The following is an 18,939-nucleotide window of genomic DNA, read 5'->3' on the forward strand; positions in this document are numbered from 1 at the left end:
CCATGGTCCGACGGGAGGGAATCAGAGGGACTTTAAATGTAGATCCAGTGGAGATAATAATAGAATATTTTCAGTCAGAACAGGAAGTACTGGAGGCTTTCCATTAAAACGCCATTTTTCTAGTGAAGTTCTGACACTTCATTAGGCAACTCATCAAAGATTCCTTTTTTAGCTCTTGAATTATTTCTGTCTTGGCTGGAAAGAATGTTCATGTGGCTTTAAAAAGAATGTTGTGGGGAAAAAACATTTTAACAATCATTGTATTCAATCGATATTTATTTGTGGGAAAATGAATCACAACTTCTTTTCATTTGAATGTTTTTATTTGGCTCAGGTCGTGAGTGTGAACCAACTGGAAGGTGAAGATCACCCTCTGGAGGTCATTTATTTCATGGAGGACCCGAGTGGGCAGCGAATACCTGCAGTGCAAACAGCCGACCTGCTCAATAGTCTGGACGTGCAAAAGGCTGCCATCGTGCTGGGTTACAGAGTTCAAGGCGTTTTAGCTCAGCGTGAGTATTTTGTGTTGGATTTTCAACTCATGGATTCATTGACTTGGAACTGAGGCCAAACTGTTTGAGCGGGATAAATCTCAGGCCAAACAAAGTGTATACTGCCCTAACAGGAAGAAGGAGGAGTCTAAATAGAGCCTCAAACAAATTCCAGTTCTACTCATATCGTTGACAACCATAATATCTGCCCCTTATCTTATCTTAAATCCTGGCGTCTTTGTTGCTCGTCATATAATTTACATCAATCTACGTTGGGCCACAATAAATTAACCGGCGTCCTGGATTTGGCCCCCTGGCCATGGGTTCAAACATGTGACTTAGTTTTTGGATCATTTTTTATTAGATGTCACAAAAGTTAGATAACATTTTCATTGTGGTTGATTGATTTACACTATGATATAAAATGCAAATTCAAGTCAGCCTTTTCCTTTGAAAAACAAACATTTAAAAGCCAAAGTGGATTTATTTTTTGTCTTAAAAAATGGCAGCAGAGACGACGCTTGTCACCACTTGGCTCGTCCTTCTACACGGCGCTGCTCAAAGGAAGGCCTAAAAATATCAGAGTTGTCTGCAACTACTCCAGATTCCAACTGGGTTTAGACTAAAAAAAGACTGGCGACCAACAGAATGAACACTTTTGAGAAACGCCACAAAAAGAAAAACTTGAATCAAAATATATTTCATTAACCAGAAAAAAAGTGTTTATTCACAAGGTAATTTTGTTACGAAATTGAATTTTAAAGATAAATACTGTGGATTAAAATGGAGGTTAAAGTTTTCTTCATTTGCAGCTGTGGAGAAAGGGGCCTTCACGGCCTCTGACCATGGAAACGCCAACTTGTGGATCGTCATCGGGGTCGTGATTCCAATCCTGGTGGTCGTCCTCATCATTTCGATCCTCTACTGGAAAATGTGCCGAACCGACAAGTTGGAATTCCAGCCGGACGCGATGACCTCCATCCAGCAGCGACAGAAGGTACGATTCCATGGGTGTTGAGCTGCACATGAGCTCGAGAGAATGTTCTTTTCAAACCTCCATCCATGCTCAGTGTTGTATGAAGGATTATGTGTCACAAGAGGGAGAACACAAGCGCAGCCATCGCAGCATTCATTTCAATATTCATAGACACTAAATTATACATTAGGGATAAAAACAATCAGACATGTTGAGGATGCATATTTTAAAATGTTATTTTCATTTGAATTCTCAGAATAGATTCAACTGTAATTCACTTGAGACTTGATGCAACATTGAGTCAATTCCATTATTTAGTCCTTGAATAGACACATGCTGGTTTAGAGAGATATAAGTAGATAAACTGTAATATTCCTTGTTTTTTTTTCCTTTTTGTTTATGTTTATAGTTTTCCAAACTACATTTTTAATCCTGATGAGATAATTTTGAATTAAACAAGCATTAAGTACCTTTTATTTTCATTAAAAAAAAACTTGTCAAAGCATCATTTTAATTTCCATAGAATGGTACATTAATAACACAATGTTCTTTCAGTGGGTCACACGATGGTTAGCATGATTAAAAAGAAGGTCAGGGGTTCACTTCAAGCTTGAGGCAACTTTCGGCCTTTCCAGTTTGGTGTTTGTATGTTCTCCCTTTTTTTCTTACTCCGGTTTCCTCCCCCCCGTGACCCTGGTATAGAATTAACGGTAGAATTTGAATGAATGTTCTCTTATATGTTTGTTTTAAATTTCAACAAGTCTTTTGTGTTGCATCTATTGTTGGTTTCTTGGAAACCTCTGTGAACACGCATCATTTGCAGCGGTCCAGTGTCGGCTCAATCCTATTGGCTTTATACATATTTTCTTTTTTTTTTAATGTATTTCTTTATGGAGAAAGAATGTTTTTATTTTGGCTTGTGACTGCTTAATTATGCAGTTGCCAAGTGGGGTTTACGCAAAATAGTAAAATATTTTCTGTTAGACTTGGATGGTTTTTTGGCTTATTAATTAGTTTGTGGTGTAGTAGATGGAAATAACAAAAAGCAAGTGAATTATATTTTTTAAAAAACCTATTGAATCTATTGATATGCCATACACTGCTCAAATATCTAAATTAATATTATTAATTTCTTTAAAAATAAACAATACATTCAGAAATAGTATATTAATTATTTATTTTAGTGACAACCAACATAAAACATAACAATCAGAGTTATTTTTTTGCCATTGTCGGTTAACATTTCCACCAACTAGTTGTCCAAGATTAAATATGAAATATAAAAAATAAAAATCGTAAACATAAATAAAAATGCAATTGAATTATTAACATAAAGCAGAGTAAAAATTAAAAGTTTGTGTCTGTTTGGGGAAGAACCCGTTGTTGCTGCGGGAGCTTTTAGTTGGGGTTGACTGTAGGATAGTAAAAGTCTTTTAGTAAATTCTTTAAAATGCATCATAACTTCATGAAGCTCCCCAACAGACACCTGGAGATAAAACTGAGCTTCAGTTTCCATCAACTTAAAGCAGGCGTGTCAAAGTTTGTGTGTCCAAGTCAAACTTAAAGTCCTTCAAAAACGAAAATAATATTGTGTGATGTTCACATTGATTTGTAGTAGAGTAGCAGCGTAGCTGTTATTAAACCTATAAACCTCCCACACTCTCAGTCCACCGCGTCACTGGAGGAGAGAAACCTTCCGTCTCAGCGCTCCACTCCTCCCTTTAAGAGTGATTTAGAGTTTAGTGAGGAAGAAGAGGAGTGGGAGTGTGAGGAAGAGGAGTATGAGGAGGAGTATGAAGATGAAGAAGAGGAGGAGGAGGATGAAAAGGGAAAGGTACAGAGTGGTGGTTGTGATCATCTAGACGTGTGTGTGTGTTTGTAGTCGGAGGTTCTTTGTCACATCTTTTGTTACTTCGTCTCAGAAATCAGACGCTCTCACCAAGAGTGAAGTGAGTCTGAGCAGTGAGGAAGATGATGACGATGATGGGAAAGAATTGATAGAAGCTCTGGTTCCGTCTCGGAGCGCCAAACGACAAAATGGGCGAGGAGTTGATAAAACTCAGAAGGTACTGGATGTAGTCATCGTAGATTCGACCCATGCTTCCTCCCCTAGACACGTGCTGGTGTTAGTGTTCGGACCACACTTTGATTCTGTGGCTCGAGGTATTTATAGTTGTCCTTCTAGAACCTGGTTCACTTCTGTCTCGCTGTTAATTATAACCAAACGGTTCCTGTGTTTCTCTTCTGCAACACAAAGGCAAGTATTGTTGACGTGCCGCTGAGCAAACTCTCAAGGATTTGCTGTTTCTTACTGGCAGGCGTCGCACCGGATTATTAGTTTTATAGCGGCGAGCTGCTTCAGGTCACGTAACGTGCAACAATAAACAAAGAGAAAGTTCTTTTTACTCAAGGTCAGAGTAAGAGTGGTAGTTTCTAGCTCACACTTGTCTCAAATAATTCTTTTGTTCAGGACAGCAGAGGTTCTGTTTACTATTAAAACCCTTTTTCCTGCCTTTTTTTTCTTTTCACTCAGCATCACAGTCCAGATCCTGATTACACTCGTGTTATTGAATCTGTGTATTTTGGCCCTTCGACAGCAGCAGATGCTTGTAAGCTCTGCATCTGGTCTGCAGTCTACAACCAAAACACACTGTTTAGGAAGAGTTTCGGAGTGAAAAGTGGTAAATTTAATTTCTTAAAGGGGCCCCTTTATTTACTGGGACTGTTGTGAAGGGCAGTCAAGACAGATAAATAAAATATAAACTTATATAATGTGAAACTTTAGGTCAAAATGTTTTAATTAAAGGGCAACTATTGTTAAAACTCAACTCTTTTGACTCACTCACATGTATTAAATGTTGAATCCTATCCAAGATGCAGTAAGTCTCTCATCTTGACCACATTTGTAATTTATTACTTTATAAAGTTCTCACCCGTATGAAATCTGGACGAACGAGAGGTTACGAGAGCAGTTTCCATTATGACACAATAATGGTCTTCACTCCTCCTGCCAGCTGTAATCACGCCCAGCTTTGTTTATACAAAGAGTCCCTTGAAGGTGGAAACTTCTGGGGTAAATGACACGCGGTAAAGAATCTTGATGCTTGACCAATCACAGCAGAGTGGGCGTGGTTATGGTGAACAAGATTTAATCTCAGGAAAAACACAACACAAAAGTGTTTTCAGTGAGCGGGGATTAAGATCATTTTCTAATGTAAATACTTCAATGAAAAGAGATTTTTGTACAAGTAGACACATACTGATGATACAATAGAGTCCAACACCTTTTTAAGACACACTTGCATAAATACATGAGTTGCTCTTTAAAGACATCAAGTATTCAAGTAAGTAAAAATAACATAAAATTGTAATTTTACTGAAATATTTATATTATATATTTATTTAACCTCATTTTTGAATCTTAATAAAATTGTAAATAACAATTAACAGAAGGTTAACTCCAGAAAAAAGGAACTTCAACTACTTATATCTAGATGTTAACTTAATCAGAAACATTTCTCATGATCATTTTTACTGTGTAGACACTAGCTCTGCAATGAGTACGTTGTTTAATTTATATTCCCATGCCATACTTGTACAATTGAATCTGTGGTTAAAGAATCAACACCAAATTCATTCCAGAATCTTAAATAATATAGATTATTATATATATAATATAGATTTTTCTACATTAAATTATCACATTTTAAAAAGACAAAAAGAATATCATGGAAAACTGAGATGAAGCACCAAAGTCGACATTGCTTTTAGGTCAATTTATTTTAGAACATATGAGTATTGATATCCATCCCTTACATCAAACATGCTTGCTGGTTGAGATACTTTGGCATACTCAGTTTTTTTAATACAATTACTGATGCACCAATCATAGGGATTATAGACTTATGTTTAAAATGGAATTAGGAGAAAAACATGCTCTTTGTCCTTCTCTTTGTACCTCATTTTCCAATAAACCTCGCCCACCCACTCAGCAGTTGCAGACTCCCAGTGTAAAAGGCTTCGACTTTGCCAAGCTGCACCTCGGCCAGCACAGCAAGGATGATGTCATGGTGATCCAGGAATCAATCCCACCAGCCTCTGGCCCGCCGCCCCTGCCATTGTCTCTGAAAGATGGAATGAATCCATTAGAGAATGGAGAGATCCCCATGCCCGCTTCCAAAAAATCGGCATCCTTCACCAGGGCGTCGCGCAACAGACGAGAAAGGTCAGTGTTCAGACAGCCTTTGATAGAACATGTGAAGATCTTACATTTCAACACATTGTGTCAATTATAAGTCGGTTCAAACCAGAACCAGCACCAAAACATTAGTATAGTTGGATTAATATAGTAAATAATATTTTAAATCTTGAAAAAAATGACTTTCATACTAAATGTACAGGGTAAAACATTCACACAAAATATAATTACACTAAAAGTTATGCATTTTGTATGTATTGTTTTTAATCTTTTTGCCTGATTAACGTTGATTTAAGTGCTGTTGTTCTATAATCTTTTTTGTTTGTATAAAAATATGATAGGAAGAACAACACCAACAGTAACGACACAATTAATTTATTTCGGTACTGACCAATATCATAAATCTAAACTTTACTTCACTTTAATAAAATCTCATTAGAATATAAAAATTATATTTTAAAACACGTTCTCACTGTCCTTTTGTCGTTGATCACATTATCATCTAGACCACACTGTAAAATGTTAAATAAAATTATTATATTATTATTATATATTATTATAATAATAATAATCTTTCTCTTTTGTTAAATGGACATATTTAACTAGATAATAAGGTATTGGATCTGTTAATACATTTAAAATAAAATAAATGTATGCTTATCATTAGGAATATGAATGAGTATTGTTACTTTAGTTTTTGTAGTATTTTCCGAATTCTTCACTCGTTACAAAATTTACAGACAACTTGACACTTCAAAGTCACATTTGTTTTGAAACCAAAATATGTCAAAACACAAGCTTTAAAAGCTGATGGAGTCAACTGTATCCTCTCGTCCTAAGCATCTCCTGGATCTGAGGTTGAGTTCATGAGTGCCTCCATCTAGTGGCTGTACGTTTTAATTGCAACCCAAAGATGAACAAACCCTGCAAATAGTTATAACTTTTTTTTAAATCAAATTAGACAACCTTTAAAAAGTTAAATGACATAAACTGGTGACTCCAATTAAAACTGAAACTGAGTTTAAACATTTAAAATATTCTCTTCAAATAAGTAGTGGCTTTTAAGTACTTTAATCTATACACAAAATATACTCAAAACTAAACTAATTTTAACATGCTCTTCACAATAAGTTGAATCAACACTATTGTTCACATCATTATTTCCTAGAAGACGCTGCCAGAGTTTTTCTTAGCGGATGAACTGAGTTTTCGATTATGCACGGTCGTCCAGGACGTGTGTATTATTCATGCGAATGTGTTTTTTTTCTTCTCAGGGTCTCGCCATCAGACGGGGATTCTGTGGTAAGTGACCGCTCCTGCGAGAGAGAAGCACCCGAGGAGAACCTGAGAGCCCAGGGCACGCCCAGCGACAGCAAGCAAAACAGAAAAGCCCCCATCAATGTTTTAAACGGTGAGTAACCCTGGCAACACATCAGGAGTTGGGAGATAAAGAGGGTGAAAGAGGGGGTTTAAAGGAGGACAGGGAGGCGGGGGGGCAATGTGAAGTGAGCACTTCATCTTAAGGTCGTGTTGATTCACAAGGTGACTGAAGCAGTTCGTTCAAACTGTACTTTCTGACCCTTTTTCTTCCTCGACTGACACTTGTCTCTATCAAACTTTCTAAACCTTTGCTCTCTGTTGCAGCCAAGAATAGAATTGGTAAGAGTTTGTTCTTTTCATTTAAGTGTCTCAGTATCCTGCAGTTTAACCAGGTGTTTTTCAACGTCGTCCGTTTGTGTTTGTCTTCCCACCATCCTTCACTTTATCTCACCCTTAAAATATGAAAAGAAAATATGGAAACACTTGAATAACGCCATATATATTTCATGTTATATCAGTGTATTATCTTCTATTCTATTTTATTTATTTTTATTTTTTTTTAAGATTAAAGATTAAAATTACATTCACAATTAACATGCAAATATTCACAGCGTTTGTTTGCAATTAAACGTCCAGCCACTAGACGGCAGCACTCATTACATCCTTCCGCAACCTAAAGTAAAGTAAAATCTTGCAAGATTCCTGAGGTGACTGAGGACGAGAGGATACAGTCGACTACAGCATCTTTTAAAGCTGATGTTTGGACATGGTGTGACAGCAGTTACGACTTCATCATGAGTCATGTGATCTGTTAATGCTGTAAAGGGTGCAGAATTTGGAAAATACTACAAATACTGTACCTCCTTGTTGCTACAGTATCACAGTATATCGAGTTATGATAAATGGTAAAATAGCTCTTACTTTTACTTTGCTTTCAGCAAGCCACGTTTTCAACCATTCACAGACACACACAATCAAACAGTGATGGCAGTAGGCTGCGAGGCAGCGGGCCTCCTCAACCATCAGAACCAATCAGGGTTAAGTGTCTTTCTCAGAGACACAACATCTTAGTGGTAGTTTGGATTGAACCCACTACTTCTCATGCCACAATCCAACCACCATCTTGAGCTATGAAGTATCGTATCGTTCCCCCTGTATCGTGATACATATGGTAGCACCAGATTCTTGCCGATGCACACGCCCAGTGTCTTTCTACAAGGTTGTTAATGAGGCTTCATTAAACCATCACTTGTGTGTAGAATGTTAACCATTTACTGTTTTAAATGTGAATACATGTTTATGTTTTCTTTCTTCAGGTCCTCCTCCCATGAACGGCCCAGGCGAGCAGCTGTCCTCGGCCTCCATCTTCGAACACGTCGACCGAATGTCGCGAGCCACCGACGCCAGCCGGAAACTGCCCAACAAAGTCCAGCTCATCGCCATGCAGCCCATGCCTCTCCCGGCGCCGCACAAGCCCGCTGCCAATGGCCACCTGCCAGACTCCAGCCACAGCAACAAGGAGGTTCGTTCCTCTCGAGCCTCCAATGATCTTCACGAGCATCAATCCTGACGCGTCCCTCCCGCACCTCCAGGTGTCGCTCAGACAGAAGACGGAGATCGAGCACCACCGGAACAAGATCCGGCTGCGGGCGAAGAGGAAGGGGCATTACGACTTCCCCGCCATGGAGGAAGTGAGCAACGGCTTCGACGACGTCAAGGAGAAGGATCGGATCTACCACAAGGCTCAGATGCAGATCGATAAGATCCTGGACCCCAACACACAGACGCCCTGCATCTTCATGGAGCCCAAGAAGAGGTTCGACCCGAGGATTAAACTGCACCGAAGTGACTGGATTTGCTGATGACGTGTTGCTGTGTTTGTTAGCAGCGTGCGAGGACGGCGTTCTCCCAAACTGAGGACGAGAGAGCAGCTGAACGGCAGGTTGACCGACGCGGACAAGGATCACCTGATCAATGAAGAGGCCGACGCTGTGTATAGGAAATGTCCCGGAGTCAACAATGTGGCGTATGTGGTGAGTGAGAACTTCTTCCTGCTGCAGTCATCGACAGACTCCATTATTTATACATCGTTAGTTATTATATTTATGTATTTATAACGAGGTGCTGCGATAAATACTAATAAATGATGTTTTTTTGTACAAATAGTTCATTAATTTCCTGCTTACTGGAATAGCCGTGTTGTTAACAGCAACAAAAAAGTCAAGGAGGGTCTTTTATTTCTAATTTTGCAGAATCATTCTTGTTAATAAATCATATCTTAAGAATTCTATTTTTTAAAAGTAAATTTATTTTATTTTTATTTTTTTTTATATATTTGAATTCAATCATTTCTGTATTGAAAGGTTGAATTATCATAATTTTTTTTATTTTTAATCAAACATTTTCAATGAGTGCATTTTTTTACACATATTTTTATATTTTTATTCTAATAATGCAAAAAAAATTTATTATATAATGTTCGCACTATGGTTTATTTTTATATTAAATTTTAATAAATACTTATTTTTCTTTTAACTATCAGAATTGGAATATCAAACCATGTTTAAAAATATATATATTTATTTTGAAAATATATTTCTTATTAAATAATTATAAAAAACAATTCAACCTGTTTGTATAATAATTAAATTATATTATTTAAAAACAAATTAAATGCTTAATAAAATTACCTTGTATTAAAAACATTAACATTTTAAATGTTAAATTAAAGTATCTCTGAAGACACTGAAATACTTTCATAGGAACGTTGCCTCAGACTTTGACCCTGTTTATCCTTCCAGTCTGACCCGGACCAAGCGGCGGCCTCCCCTCACAGAAGCCCTTCCCCCACGGACGACGTCTTCCTCGGCTCCACTTCCTCCCCTCCAGGTCAAGCCCCTCCCCCGCCTCCCCCCTACATGCCTCCCCGGCCCTCCATCGAAGAAGCTCGGCAGCAGATGCACTCGCTGCTGGACGACGCCTTCGCCCTGGTGTCGCCGACTTCTCAGGGCAGCACCGCGGGGATCACGCTCCCGGGGGTCCACCTCTCCGACTCCAGCCCCCCAGGACGGAACAACAAGAACTGGGGCAACTCTTATCAGTGTCCCTTCCCCAGCGTGAGTAGTTCCCACACAAGCATCGTGACCCGGAATCAGATATTTTGTCGATAGTTTTGCGGAACATTTGTCGCATCCTAACAACGACGCTCGCTTTCATGTTTGGGTTCATCCCCAGCATGAAGCTCGTAGCTGTAGGTTTAATCATGTCCTCCAAGTCAACTAATCAGTTAAGTATTCCTCCATCTGTCGCCCCTCGCGACCCCCCCTCAGCTCTCTGGACGTCCTGAAGATGAATGACGACTCAAATATCCCCAACAAGGGAAGAATGAACTGAAAACAATGAATAAATAAACTAGCTGTAGTTCACGGATGGGATAAGAAAGATGTTGACCTGACGGACATTTGTTAAATTGTTTTAGTTAAGAAATAGTTTTTTAAAAATCGGATCACTTTTTCCCTACATACGTTTTCCCTATATATATATATATATATATAAATATATATGTATACAATAAAGATAATAATAAAGATATGGCATCTATATCTATCTAGATAGATATAGATATGTAGGGAAAAAAATCGGATTAATTTAAAAACAATTTCTTAACTCAAACAATTTAATAAATGTCCATTAGGTCAACATCCTTTTTATATATATATATATATATATATATATATATATATATATATATATATATATATATATATATAATAAAGATAATAATAAAGATATGGCAAAAAAAGATTTAAATGTAAATTTAAATTTTACAGCGCTTATTATAAATATTGTACCAAAAATGTTAACTTTATTTTACTACCTAGTAAATACAATTTTTTGGTACAAATAGTTTTAATATATTTATTTAAATGTCCTGCTTACTGGAATAATTGTGGTATTAACAGCCGGAAAAAAAAGGGTTTGTGTCCAAACTTAATAATGATTTTTTTTTAATAAATCATAATTAAAAAAAATGTAACTCAAGAAAGCCATTCTAAATAATTTGTTTAAATATTTTAGAAATTAAGCCAGAAAAATACAATTAAATAAATATGAGATATTTTTTACTTTATTTATCGTGTACAGCACATGTTTTAATTTATCGTATAAAAACCGACCCTATGGGTCACACTGTTCAACTGTATCAATAAAGCTTTATTCAAATCGATAAGGACAAACGAGGACAACGTGTTTGCATTGCTTCATTTTTTAAAAACAATCTTGAAATTCTTTTTTTTGTTCCCTCAGAGATTCTCCGAGCTGAGTCTGTCTCCTCCCGCGGTCCAGGGTCTGGTGCAAAGGTAAAGTGGGTCAAGTCTTCAGTCACTATTTCACTTCTTCCTCGATCGGGATCGTTTTGCTCCTGATCAATAGTGTTTCCAGCCTCTCACCTCAGAGAATATTCTTCAGGAGGATCCAACTCGGCCACATGAATAATTGAAGCAGTCATTTTTATTTTATTAGTTTAATGGATCAGGTCCAGTGGATGTTCTCCGAGCACTTATCAGCACACAGCAGAACTCTGCTGCTGGCACGACACGCTTCACTGATGCTTTTTTACACAAGACTTTCAACTTAAAATCATCAAATTAATATGTAACATTTAGACTTTGTTGTTATTTTATCATGTTTCAGTGATCATAGGTTTCGTTTTGATGATCAAACTTCTTTACAGAAGTGAGTCAGTGACACTTTTTCATATGAAGTAGTTGACTTATACAATAGTTTTCTTTATGTACAAGCGAAACACAGAATTTACGACTTCTCTCTTTACCACTAGAGGGAGCCAGAAACACTATTTGAAAACCTACACATTGGGCCTTTAATGCATATCGTTTAAATAGGAAGCCTTAAGAAAAAACATATTTTCAAAAGAAAACTTAAATATACTGTAGTTATCCCTTTGATTTTTCTTTTTTTTTTTAATATTTTATAATAATAAACACACAAAATAATAAATAGATGGATGGATGGATAAACTTTATTGATCCATCTGGAGATCTCCTTCGGGAAATAGTTTCCCAGCTCACAGCAACACAGACAATAGATTAATAAAACAACAACAACAACAAAAAGACAAATGACAAAAACTCTAAAGATAAAGAACATAGATCAAAGAAAAAAAACACAAAGAAAAATGATGACAAAGATTAACTTGGAATAGAATCAGAGATTCAAGTTGAAAAAAAAGGAATTATTTGCACCTGAACTGGAAGTTGAAAGTCGACCTTTTGTTTTCTCAGGCAGGGCCTTGGCTCCAGCTTCCTTCCACCAGGAGAACCAGCAGGACTCTCGGAGCAACTCCAGTCAGACAGCCTGTACACCAGCAGGGGGCACTACAGCGACGAGCTGTCCTCTTCTGCGAGGCCGCGACCAGTAGGCGGCGGATCAGGTACAGACTTGGACTTAAGTCTTTTTATTCATGGACCTGTTGTCTCTGGAAATAATGAAGAAGATGTGGAGTTTGATGCTACAGGTAATGTGAAACATTAAACGTGTGTGTGTGTGTGTGTGTCTGTGTGTGTGTGTGTGTGTGTGTGTGTGTGTGTGTGTGTGTGTGTGTGTGTGTGTGTGTGTGTGTGTGTGTGTGTGTGTCTGTGTCTGTGTCTGTGTGTGTGTGTGTGTGTGTGTGTACAGGTGCACAGCTTCACCACCTCACACAGGTGGGCCTGTCCAGCAGGATGAATGGCTTCCCAGCAGGGGTCAGGGGTCATCAGGGGCAGAACGGATCGTCCGGCTGGAGCAACTTCCACGACGACGTCTTCTCCAGATCCGTCCCTGAAAAAGACACGGTGAGTGAAGACGATCTTGTCCTTCGTTCATCTTCATATTCGGTCTCATCTCTTTCACTGTCGTTTCCTCAGCTCCCGGACTTCCCTCTCTACCCGCCTCGCTCGATCTTCCAGGCGACCCGGAGCGGCGGGCGAGAACCCTCGGCCCCCCCAGCGCACCTGGACCCCGGGGCGGGCTACATGTCGGCGCCGCCGCCCCTGGACAGCATCCCGCCCCCCCACTCCTCCGCCTCCCTGATCAAAGCCATCAGGGAAGAACTGTCGCGTCTCTCCCAGAAACAAGCCGCCGTGTCCGGCTACCGGAGCTGAGCCCTCGGGTCCGGCCCGACACGGAGCCTTGAGAAATGCTTCCTATGGAAGTCGGGGGGCGCGAGCTGAGGGACGTCTGGGCCGCTCAACATGACTGACAGAGCGTGACCTTCCCTCAGAACCTCACCGTCTTACGTGACCACATCCACGTCTGGCTCACACTGACACAACAGACTGAGACGATACGTCTCCTGCGGGAATTGAACCATCGTCAGCTAACAGCTAAACATCAAAGCAGAAAAAGCACTCAGAGAGTGCAGACCATTGCCAAGCAGCTCATAACATCCAAGTCTCTTTTACTCAATGTAATGTCTTGTATTTATTTTGTACATATAAGTTCTTTCCTTTTTTAGCTTCTGAAATATCCTCTATAGATTTGATTTATCGGAACAGCAGGTGGCGATAGAGCTACTGAGCTCGGGAGCAGCTGCACCAAAAGACCTTTACTGTATTATTCGGATTATAAAGCATATGATTGGGTCAATTTCAAACGTAGTATTACTCTGTACTTGGGAGACCCGCGGGGTAATACTCTGGAACCCTGCAAGGTTATACGCAGGGTAATGCTACAGTGTTTTGCAGGGTAATACTAGATAGATATGGTGTCTCACAGGGTAATACTTCAGAGTTTTACAGGGTAATACTCTGGAGTCTCGCGGGGTAACACAACGGGGTCTCGCAGGGTAATACTTCAAAGTCTCACAGGGTAATACTCTGGAGTCTCGCGGGGTAATACTTCAAAGTCTCACAGGGTAATACTCTGGAGTCTCGTGGGGTAATACAACGGAGTCTCACAGGGTATTACTCTGGAATCTCGCAGGGTAATACAACAGAGTCGCGCAGGGTAATACTACAGAGTCTTGCGGAGTAATACTACAGAGTCTTGCGGAGTAATACTACAGAGTCTCGCGGAGTAATAATACAAAGTCTCGCAGGGTAATACTACGGAGTCTCGCGGGGTAATACTACGGAGTCTTGCTGGGTAATACTACGGAGTATTGCAGGGTAATACTACGGAGTCTTGCTGGGTAATACTACGGAGTCTCGCAGGGTAATACTATGGAGTCTCGAAGGGTAATACTAAGGAGTCTCGCGGGGTAATACCACAGAGTCTAGCAGGGTAATGACACTGAGACTCACAGGTAATACTACCGAGTCTCACAGGGTAATACTACCGAGTCTCACGGGGTAATTCTACCGAGTCTCACAGGGTAATTCTACCGAGTCTCACGGGGTAATACTACCGAGTCTCGCGGGGTAATACTACAAAATCTCACAGGGTTATATTACAGAGTCTTGCGGGGTAATACTATGAAGTCTGGCAGGGTAATACGACAGAGTTTCAAGGGGTAATACTACGAAACCTGGAGTAAAACCAACCGAGCCTTGCACAGTTATACTACAGAGGCTCACAGGGAGGCTTCATAGATTACCAAAGTCGTACTAAAACGTTTCATGGATATTTGAGCGTCATGAACACCATTAAATCGGTTCAAGGTCATTAAGTACGACGAGTACATGAGCCGCACTGGAATTTTAGGCTCATTATGATATTTGGAATAAAAAAGAAAGGACTTTAAGTGTGCTTTATAGTCCGAAAAATCAGTTCTATTTTCTCAAACGTTTTGTTGTTTTGCGAACAGACAAAGGTAGAGTAAAAGAAAGAGACAAAATATGAAATGAATTCTCTCTTAAATGTATAAAGAGGTAAAGGAAGCTTCTTTGTGAACATCTTCTCGTATGAGACTGACCCATGAAACATTTTTTATCGAGACTATATGGATCGTTTTCACCCAGTTTGAGCCGAGTGAGTAGCTAGAACATACAACTGAAATATACTGTAGCATAACCAAATATTGAAGGTCGTCTAGATCAGGAGTCTTACAACATTTGTAGCAGGTGTGGAGAGCTCCAGGTGTTCCAGTGTCGATTATCAGATGACAACGTATAGAAAGTAGGTTTTGTCCTGTGGATCCAGTTGTTTTTTTTTAAATCTGTAATTCAGTTTTTACTTTCAACCATCAGTTCTTCTGAGCCACGTTCTGCCTTCACACCGTCACAGATGCAGCTACGACGAGCCACCACTCCATCAACTGATGATCCTGCTTCATGTCTTTGAGTTTGTGTCACACAATTGTTCAACAGCCTGGACGGTGAAAGACTTGTTATTGACTATTTACTGAATCACTCTTTCTGTTTCATGCAGTATTTAAATATTTGCCTTTTTGTGAGTAAAAAAAAAGAAGGAAAATCTGTACATTTGTCATTGATTTGTATGAAACAAGGTTTTGTTTCCTCCATAGATGATCAAAAACACATTTTACTGCTAAATTTAGTTGAATCAACAGTTTTTATTTGACCTGCTTTCGTGCAGTGCCTCTAGTTTCCCCCAAACAACGACTTGACCTTCAAATATTTCTTATATGTAGTGAGTTTAGAGTTTAGATGGATTCAACCAAAGATGGAGACACTCGTTTGGCTCCCTCTGCTGGTCACTCTCTTTTATGTTTGTTTTTTTGTTGTTTTTTTGTTTGTTTGTCTGGTTGGCAGGCCCAGCCACATTTATTTTGCATGTTCCACGATTTTTTGTCTTGATTTTCTGATATGAAACCTCTAAAAAAAGACAAGTCACTTGTGCGTGTTTGTTTTCATTATTCTAAGTATTATTCAGTAACTTTTTTTTCTATTTTATTTCCTTTTTTCTGTTTTTGTTCATTTACGTCGGTTTTTTTTTTAATTTTGTTGTCCTTTCAGCCAAATCAGCCAAATGTAATGATTAAAAATAATGGTAAATAACATTTAATATTGAAAAAACGAGATTGTTCTATCAAATGTAAAACAGAAATGCATCAGATTTAGAATCTCTTTATTGTAATTGCACTTGTACAACGACATTTAAAGTGCATCATCCAGACGGTGAAAATTACGACACATAAAAATATAAAAGGAGGATTAAAACGATGTATAAAACAAGATAAGAAAATAAAACTAAATACACAAGTAACAAATAAATATATATATATATATATATATTAATTTGCGTGTATTTATGTTTCGTGCGTATTTCCTGCTTCTTAACTTATTCCATATTTGGTTAAGTTACTATTTCCAAAATAAATGTCAGAAATCGACGTTTCAATTTTCCAGTGTAGTAACCAGTCACCACCACCAGATGTCACACTTCCCCCATTTGATCGGTGCCCTCTGATGCGTTCATGTGCTGCTGGGATAAACAAGGTGAGTTTTAATAAACGTGAATTTAATAACTTGTTAATCATTTTAATTTATTATGTTTTAACAATTGTATACCAAAAAAATATTATGTTTACATGTATCTAGTCGTATAGAGCCTGTAACTATCTTTAATACAAACACAACCAGCTAGCAAAGTTAGCATATGTTAGCAACAACTGCGTTTAAATAAAAGTAAATAAAATAAAGTGGATTTTTTCATGAAAAGCCTCGTATTTGTTGCTAATAATGAGGCACTTTATGTTGTCTTCTCCCCGCAGGACACTCGAGTCTCATCCCATCATGAGAAGCTTCTGCACTTTAATCCCATCACAGGATCTGGAGCTGCTGAGTGAAGCAGATCCAGCAGTAAATCCTCCTCTGAGGAGCCGCAGCCATGAAGCTGTCGATGCTGAAGGATCAGGTTCTTCTTCAAGACTCACAGTGTCTTTTATCACAAACACTCCTGTGCAGTGGATTGAGATTAAACTAATCATTTAGTCTTTTTCTGTGACAACATTTTGTCAGTGAAGTCACACGTAGCATTAGCAACTAATACTTTTATTCAAAAATGATAGTTTCTTTTACAAAAATGTCGTTAATTCATTAATTCAATGATGCATTCATCTATAGATAAACCATAGTTGGCCTATAAGTACAAATTTAATATCAAGTGAAGAAAATATTTGAATTGTAAAATAGCTAGTTTAGCTAAGATAGCAAGTGCTCTCTGTATAAACTGTAGATTATAAATTATAAACTAAAGATAAGATTAAAGATCGTAAAGTAATCATAAGATGGAAGAATTACAAACTCAACAAAATATAGAATATCATAAACTAAATATAAGATTAAATATCATGAACTACTCATGAAGTTTAAATTAAATAATAAACGAAATGTTGAAAATTACAATCAAAACATAAGAATGATCAACATAAACTTAAAATAATATTAAAGTTTGTAACAAAATCCTAAAATGTAAGATCACAAACTTGAAATATATATAGAATATGATTAACTAAATATAAGATTAAAGATTATAAACTAAGCATTTAAAAAATACATTTAATTTAATATCATAGGATTAAAGATTATGAATTACATATAAAATTGAAAATGATAGACTTAAAATAAGACTTCAGATCATATAATAAACATAAGACTAATAATTATAAATTAAACAAAATATTAAAAATAATAAACTTAATATAAGACTAAAGATTATAAACTAAACATAAGATTATGATGATAAACTAAAGTTGCACAATATGCATGTTCCCTGTTTAATCGACAATAATGAGTATCTGATATACATTTATCTTTAATATGAAACTAGTATACTACTATATAATATATACATATTCAATATGCAATTAACTCTAAATAATAATGGAGTGAAAATAGTAACTGACGCCTGGTGGTGACGCTACATTCAGAATCAAAGCATATTGATGTCAGTTTTGTAAACACAACACAGGATTTGTATGTGGTGTTGACAGTGAAGAATAGAATGAATGAAATAAATCTAAACAAATAAAATGAGATAAATACATAAATAAAATAAGTAACCAGTATGTTTAAGTGAGAAGTCATTGCATCCTGTCCATTGCAGCACTATTATAATGATATGTATGGAATACTTGTATACAAATAAAAATAAATCATTTTCAATGGAAAAATCTTGTCAGTAAAATGTATCACAATAAAAAAGGATAATATTTACAGGAATTAATCTGAGGTGAGATTCATTTTCTAGAAGATTCTTCAAGTGGAAATGGGATCATTTTTGGTAAAAATGACCAGAACAACAAACAACTGTCGGCTCTTCTTATCTCACAGAACCTCATGTGCGTGTTTTTCTTATCATGTGTCCAGAGAATCTTCTCCAACTGATGACGATGGTCCAGCTCATGATGAACACTTGTGTTGAAGCTCTTCATCAAATCCATTATAAAGTCCACTGTTCTTTCACGCACAAGCAAGACGTCACTTCCTGGTAAGTTATCTTTATATTTGCTCATTGATTGTGTCCCTGCAGAACCTGATGTGAGCAGGAGAGGGCGCGCTGGAGTTATATGAGTCAAAACAAAAGTATATTTTTAGGTTCCAGCTGAGACTCACTAGCAATTATAGTTATTCTGAGGTGGTGAAATATTTTAGTTCTGTGTGGTTTGTTAAGGAATAACATTTGAACTTAACTTTAACTCACATGGAGGTATTAATAGTGTATCTGATGAGTAAACTCACGCTTATTATTGATGGTTTTCATTTTATTTTAAATCTTATTTGGCCTGAAAAGAATAATAAACTGGAAAAAAGACGTGTACTGGAGCGGAATACTACCTCATTTGGTCATCCTTGGAGATCTGACGTATTTTAACAAACTACATGTTGAAGCCAAATAGGAAGTTGTCACTCTTTAAAAGAACTCTTCTCAACTTCAAGCTCTTGAGTGTATCTGAGATTTCATTACTTTGAAAAGTGTCCCTGAATGCAACGTGATTATAGAAGTATTTCAGATGCTACAACTTTGATTAAAAAAAATAAATGTTTTAGCTTTTA

At 37.5% G+C, this 18,939-nt stretch overlaps 2 protein-coding genes across 6 annotated transcripts in view; both read left to right on the forward strand.

Moving 5' to 3' along the window:
* Positions 1-16,004, forward strand: part of LOC148073955 (UPF0606 protein KIAA1549) — a 36,603-nt gene extending 20,599 nt beyond the window's left edge. The window contains exons 10-22 of one of the 5 annotated variants that reach the window (XM_087796888.1): positions 335-512; positions 1,304-1,488; positions 5,460-5,692; positions 6,940-7,076; positions 7,310-7,324; positions 8,302-8,507; positions 8,578-8,801; positions 8,874-9,018; positions 9,787-10,101; positions 11,291-11,343; positions 12,286-12,434; positions 12,680-12,834; positions 12,907-16,004. In XM_087796888.1, the coding sequence (XP_087653014.1) occupies positions 335-512; positions 1,304-1,488; positions 5,460-5,692; positions 6,940-7,076; positions 7,310-7,324; positions 8,302-8,507; positions 8,578-8,801; positions 8,874-9,018; positions 9,787-10,101; positions 11,291-11,343; positions 12,286-12,434; positions 12,680-12,834; positions 12,907-13,143 (2,232 nt within the window). In that variant the 3' untranslated portion in view covers positions 13,144-16,004. Of the gene's footprint in view, positions 1-334; positions 513-1,303; positions 1,489-5,459; positions 5,693-6,939; positions 7,077-7,309; positions 7,325-8,301; positions 8,508-8,577; positions 8,802-8,870; positions 9,019-9,786; positions 10,102-11,290; positions 11,344-12,285; positions 12,435-12,679; positions 12,835-12,906 lie in introns of all 5 variants that reach the window. The other 4 variants (XM_087796886.1, XM_087796891.1, XM_087796887.1 and 1 more) reach the window with 4 other exon arrangements.
* LOC148073956 (uncharacterized) lies at positions 2,034-4,020 on the forward strand. Its single transcript, XM_087797642.1, has 4 exons — positions 2,034-2,057; positions 3,086-3,301; positions 3,390-3,630; positions 4,001-4,020. Exons 1-4 carry the CDS (start codon positions 2,034-2,036, stop codon positions 4,018-4,020), a joined length of 501 nt encoding a protein of 166 aa, XP_087653768.1.
* Positions 16,005-18,939: the final 2,935 nt, after the last annotated feature.

Source organism: Callionymus lyra, chromosome 8, assembly GCF_982586985.1.
Source record: "Callionymus lyra chromosome 8, fCalLyr1.hap1.1, whole genome shotgun sequence".
Lineage (NCBI taxonomy): Eukaryota > Metazoa > Chordata > Actinopteri > Syngnathiformes > Callionymidae > Callionymus > Callionymus lyra.

Bases quoted from the DNA above. Each gene is read 5' to 3' on its own strand.
- LOC148073956 (XM_087797642.1), top strand. From the start codon at position 2,034: ATGGTTAGCATGATTAAAAAGAAG. The intron at 2,058-3,085 runs GTCAGGGGTTCA...GATTTGTAGTAG, and splicing joins TTAGCATGATTAAAAAGAAG to AGTAGCAGCGTAGCTGTTAT. The intron at 3,302-3,389 runs GTACAGAGTGGT...ACTTCGTCTCAG, and splicing joins AGGAGGATGAAAAGGGAAAG to AAATCAGACGCTCTCACCAA.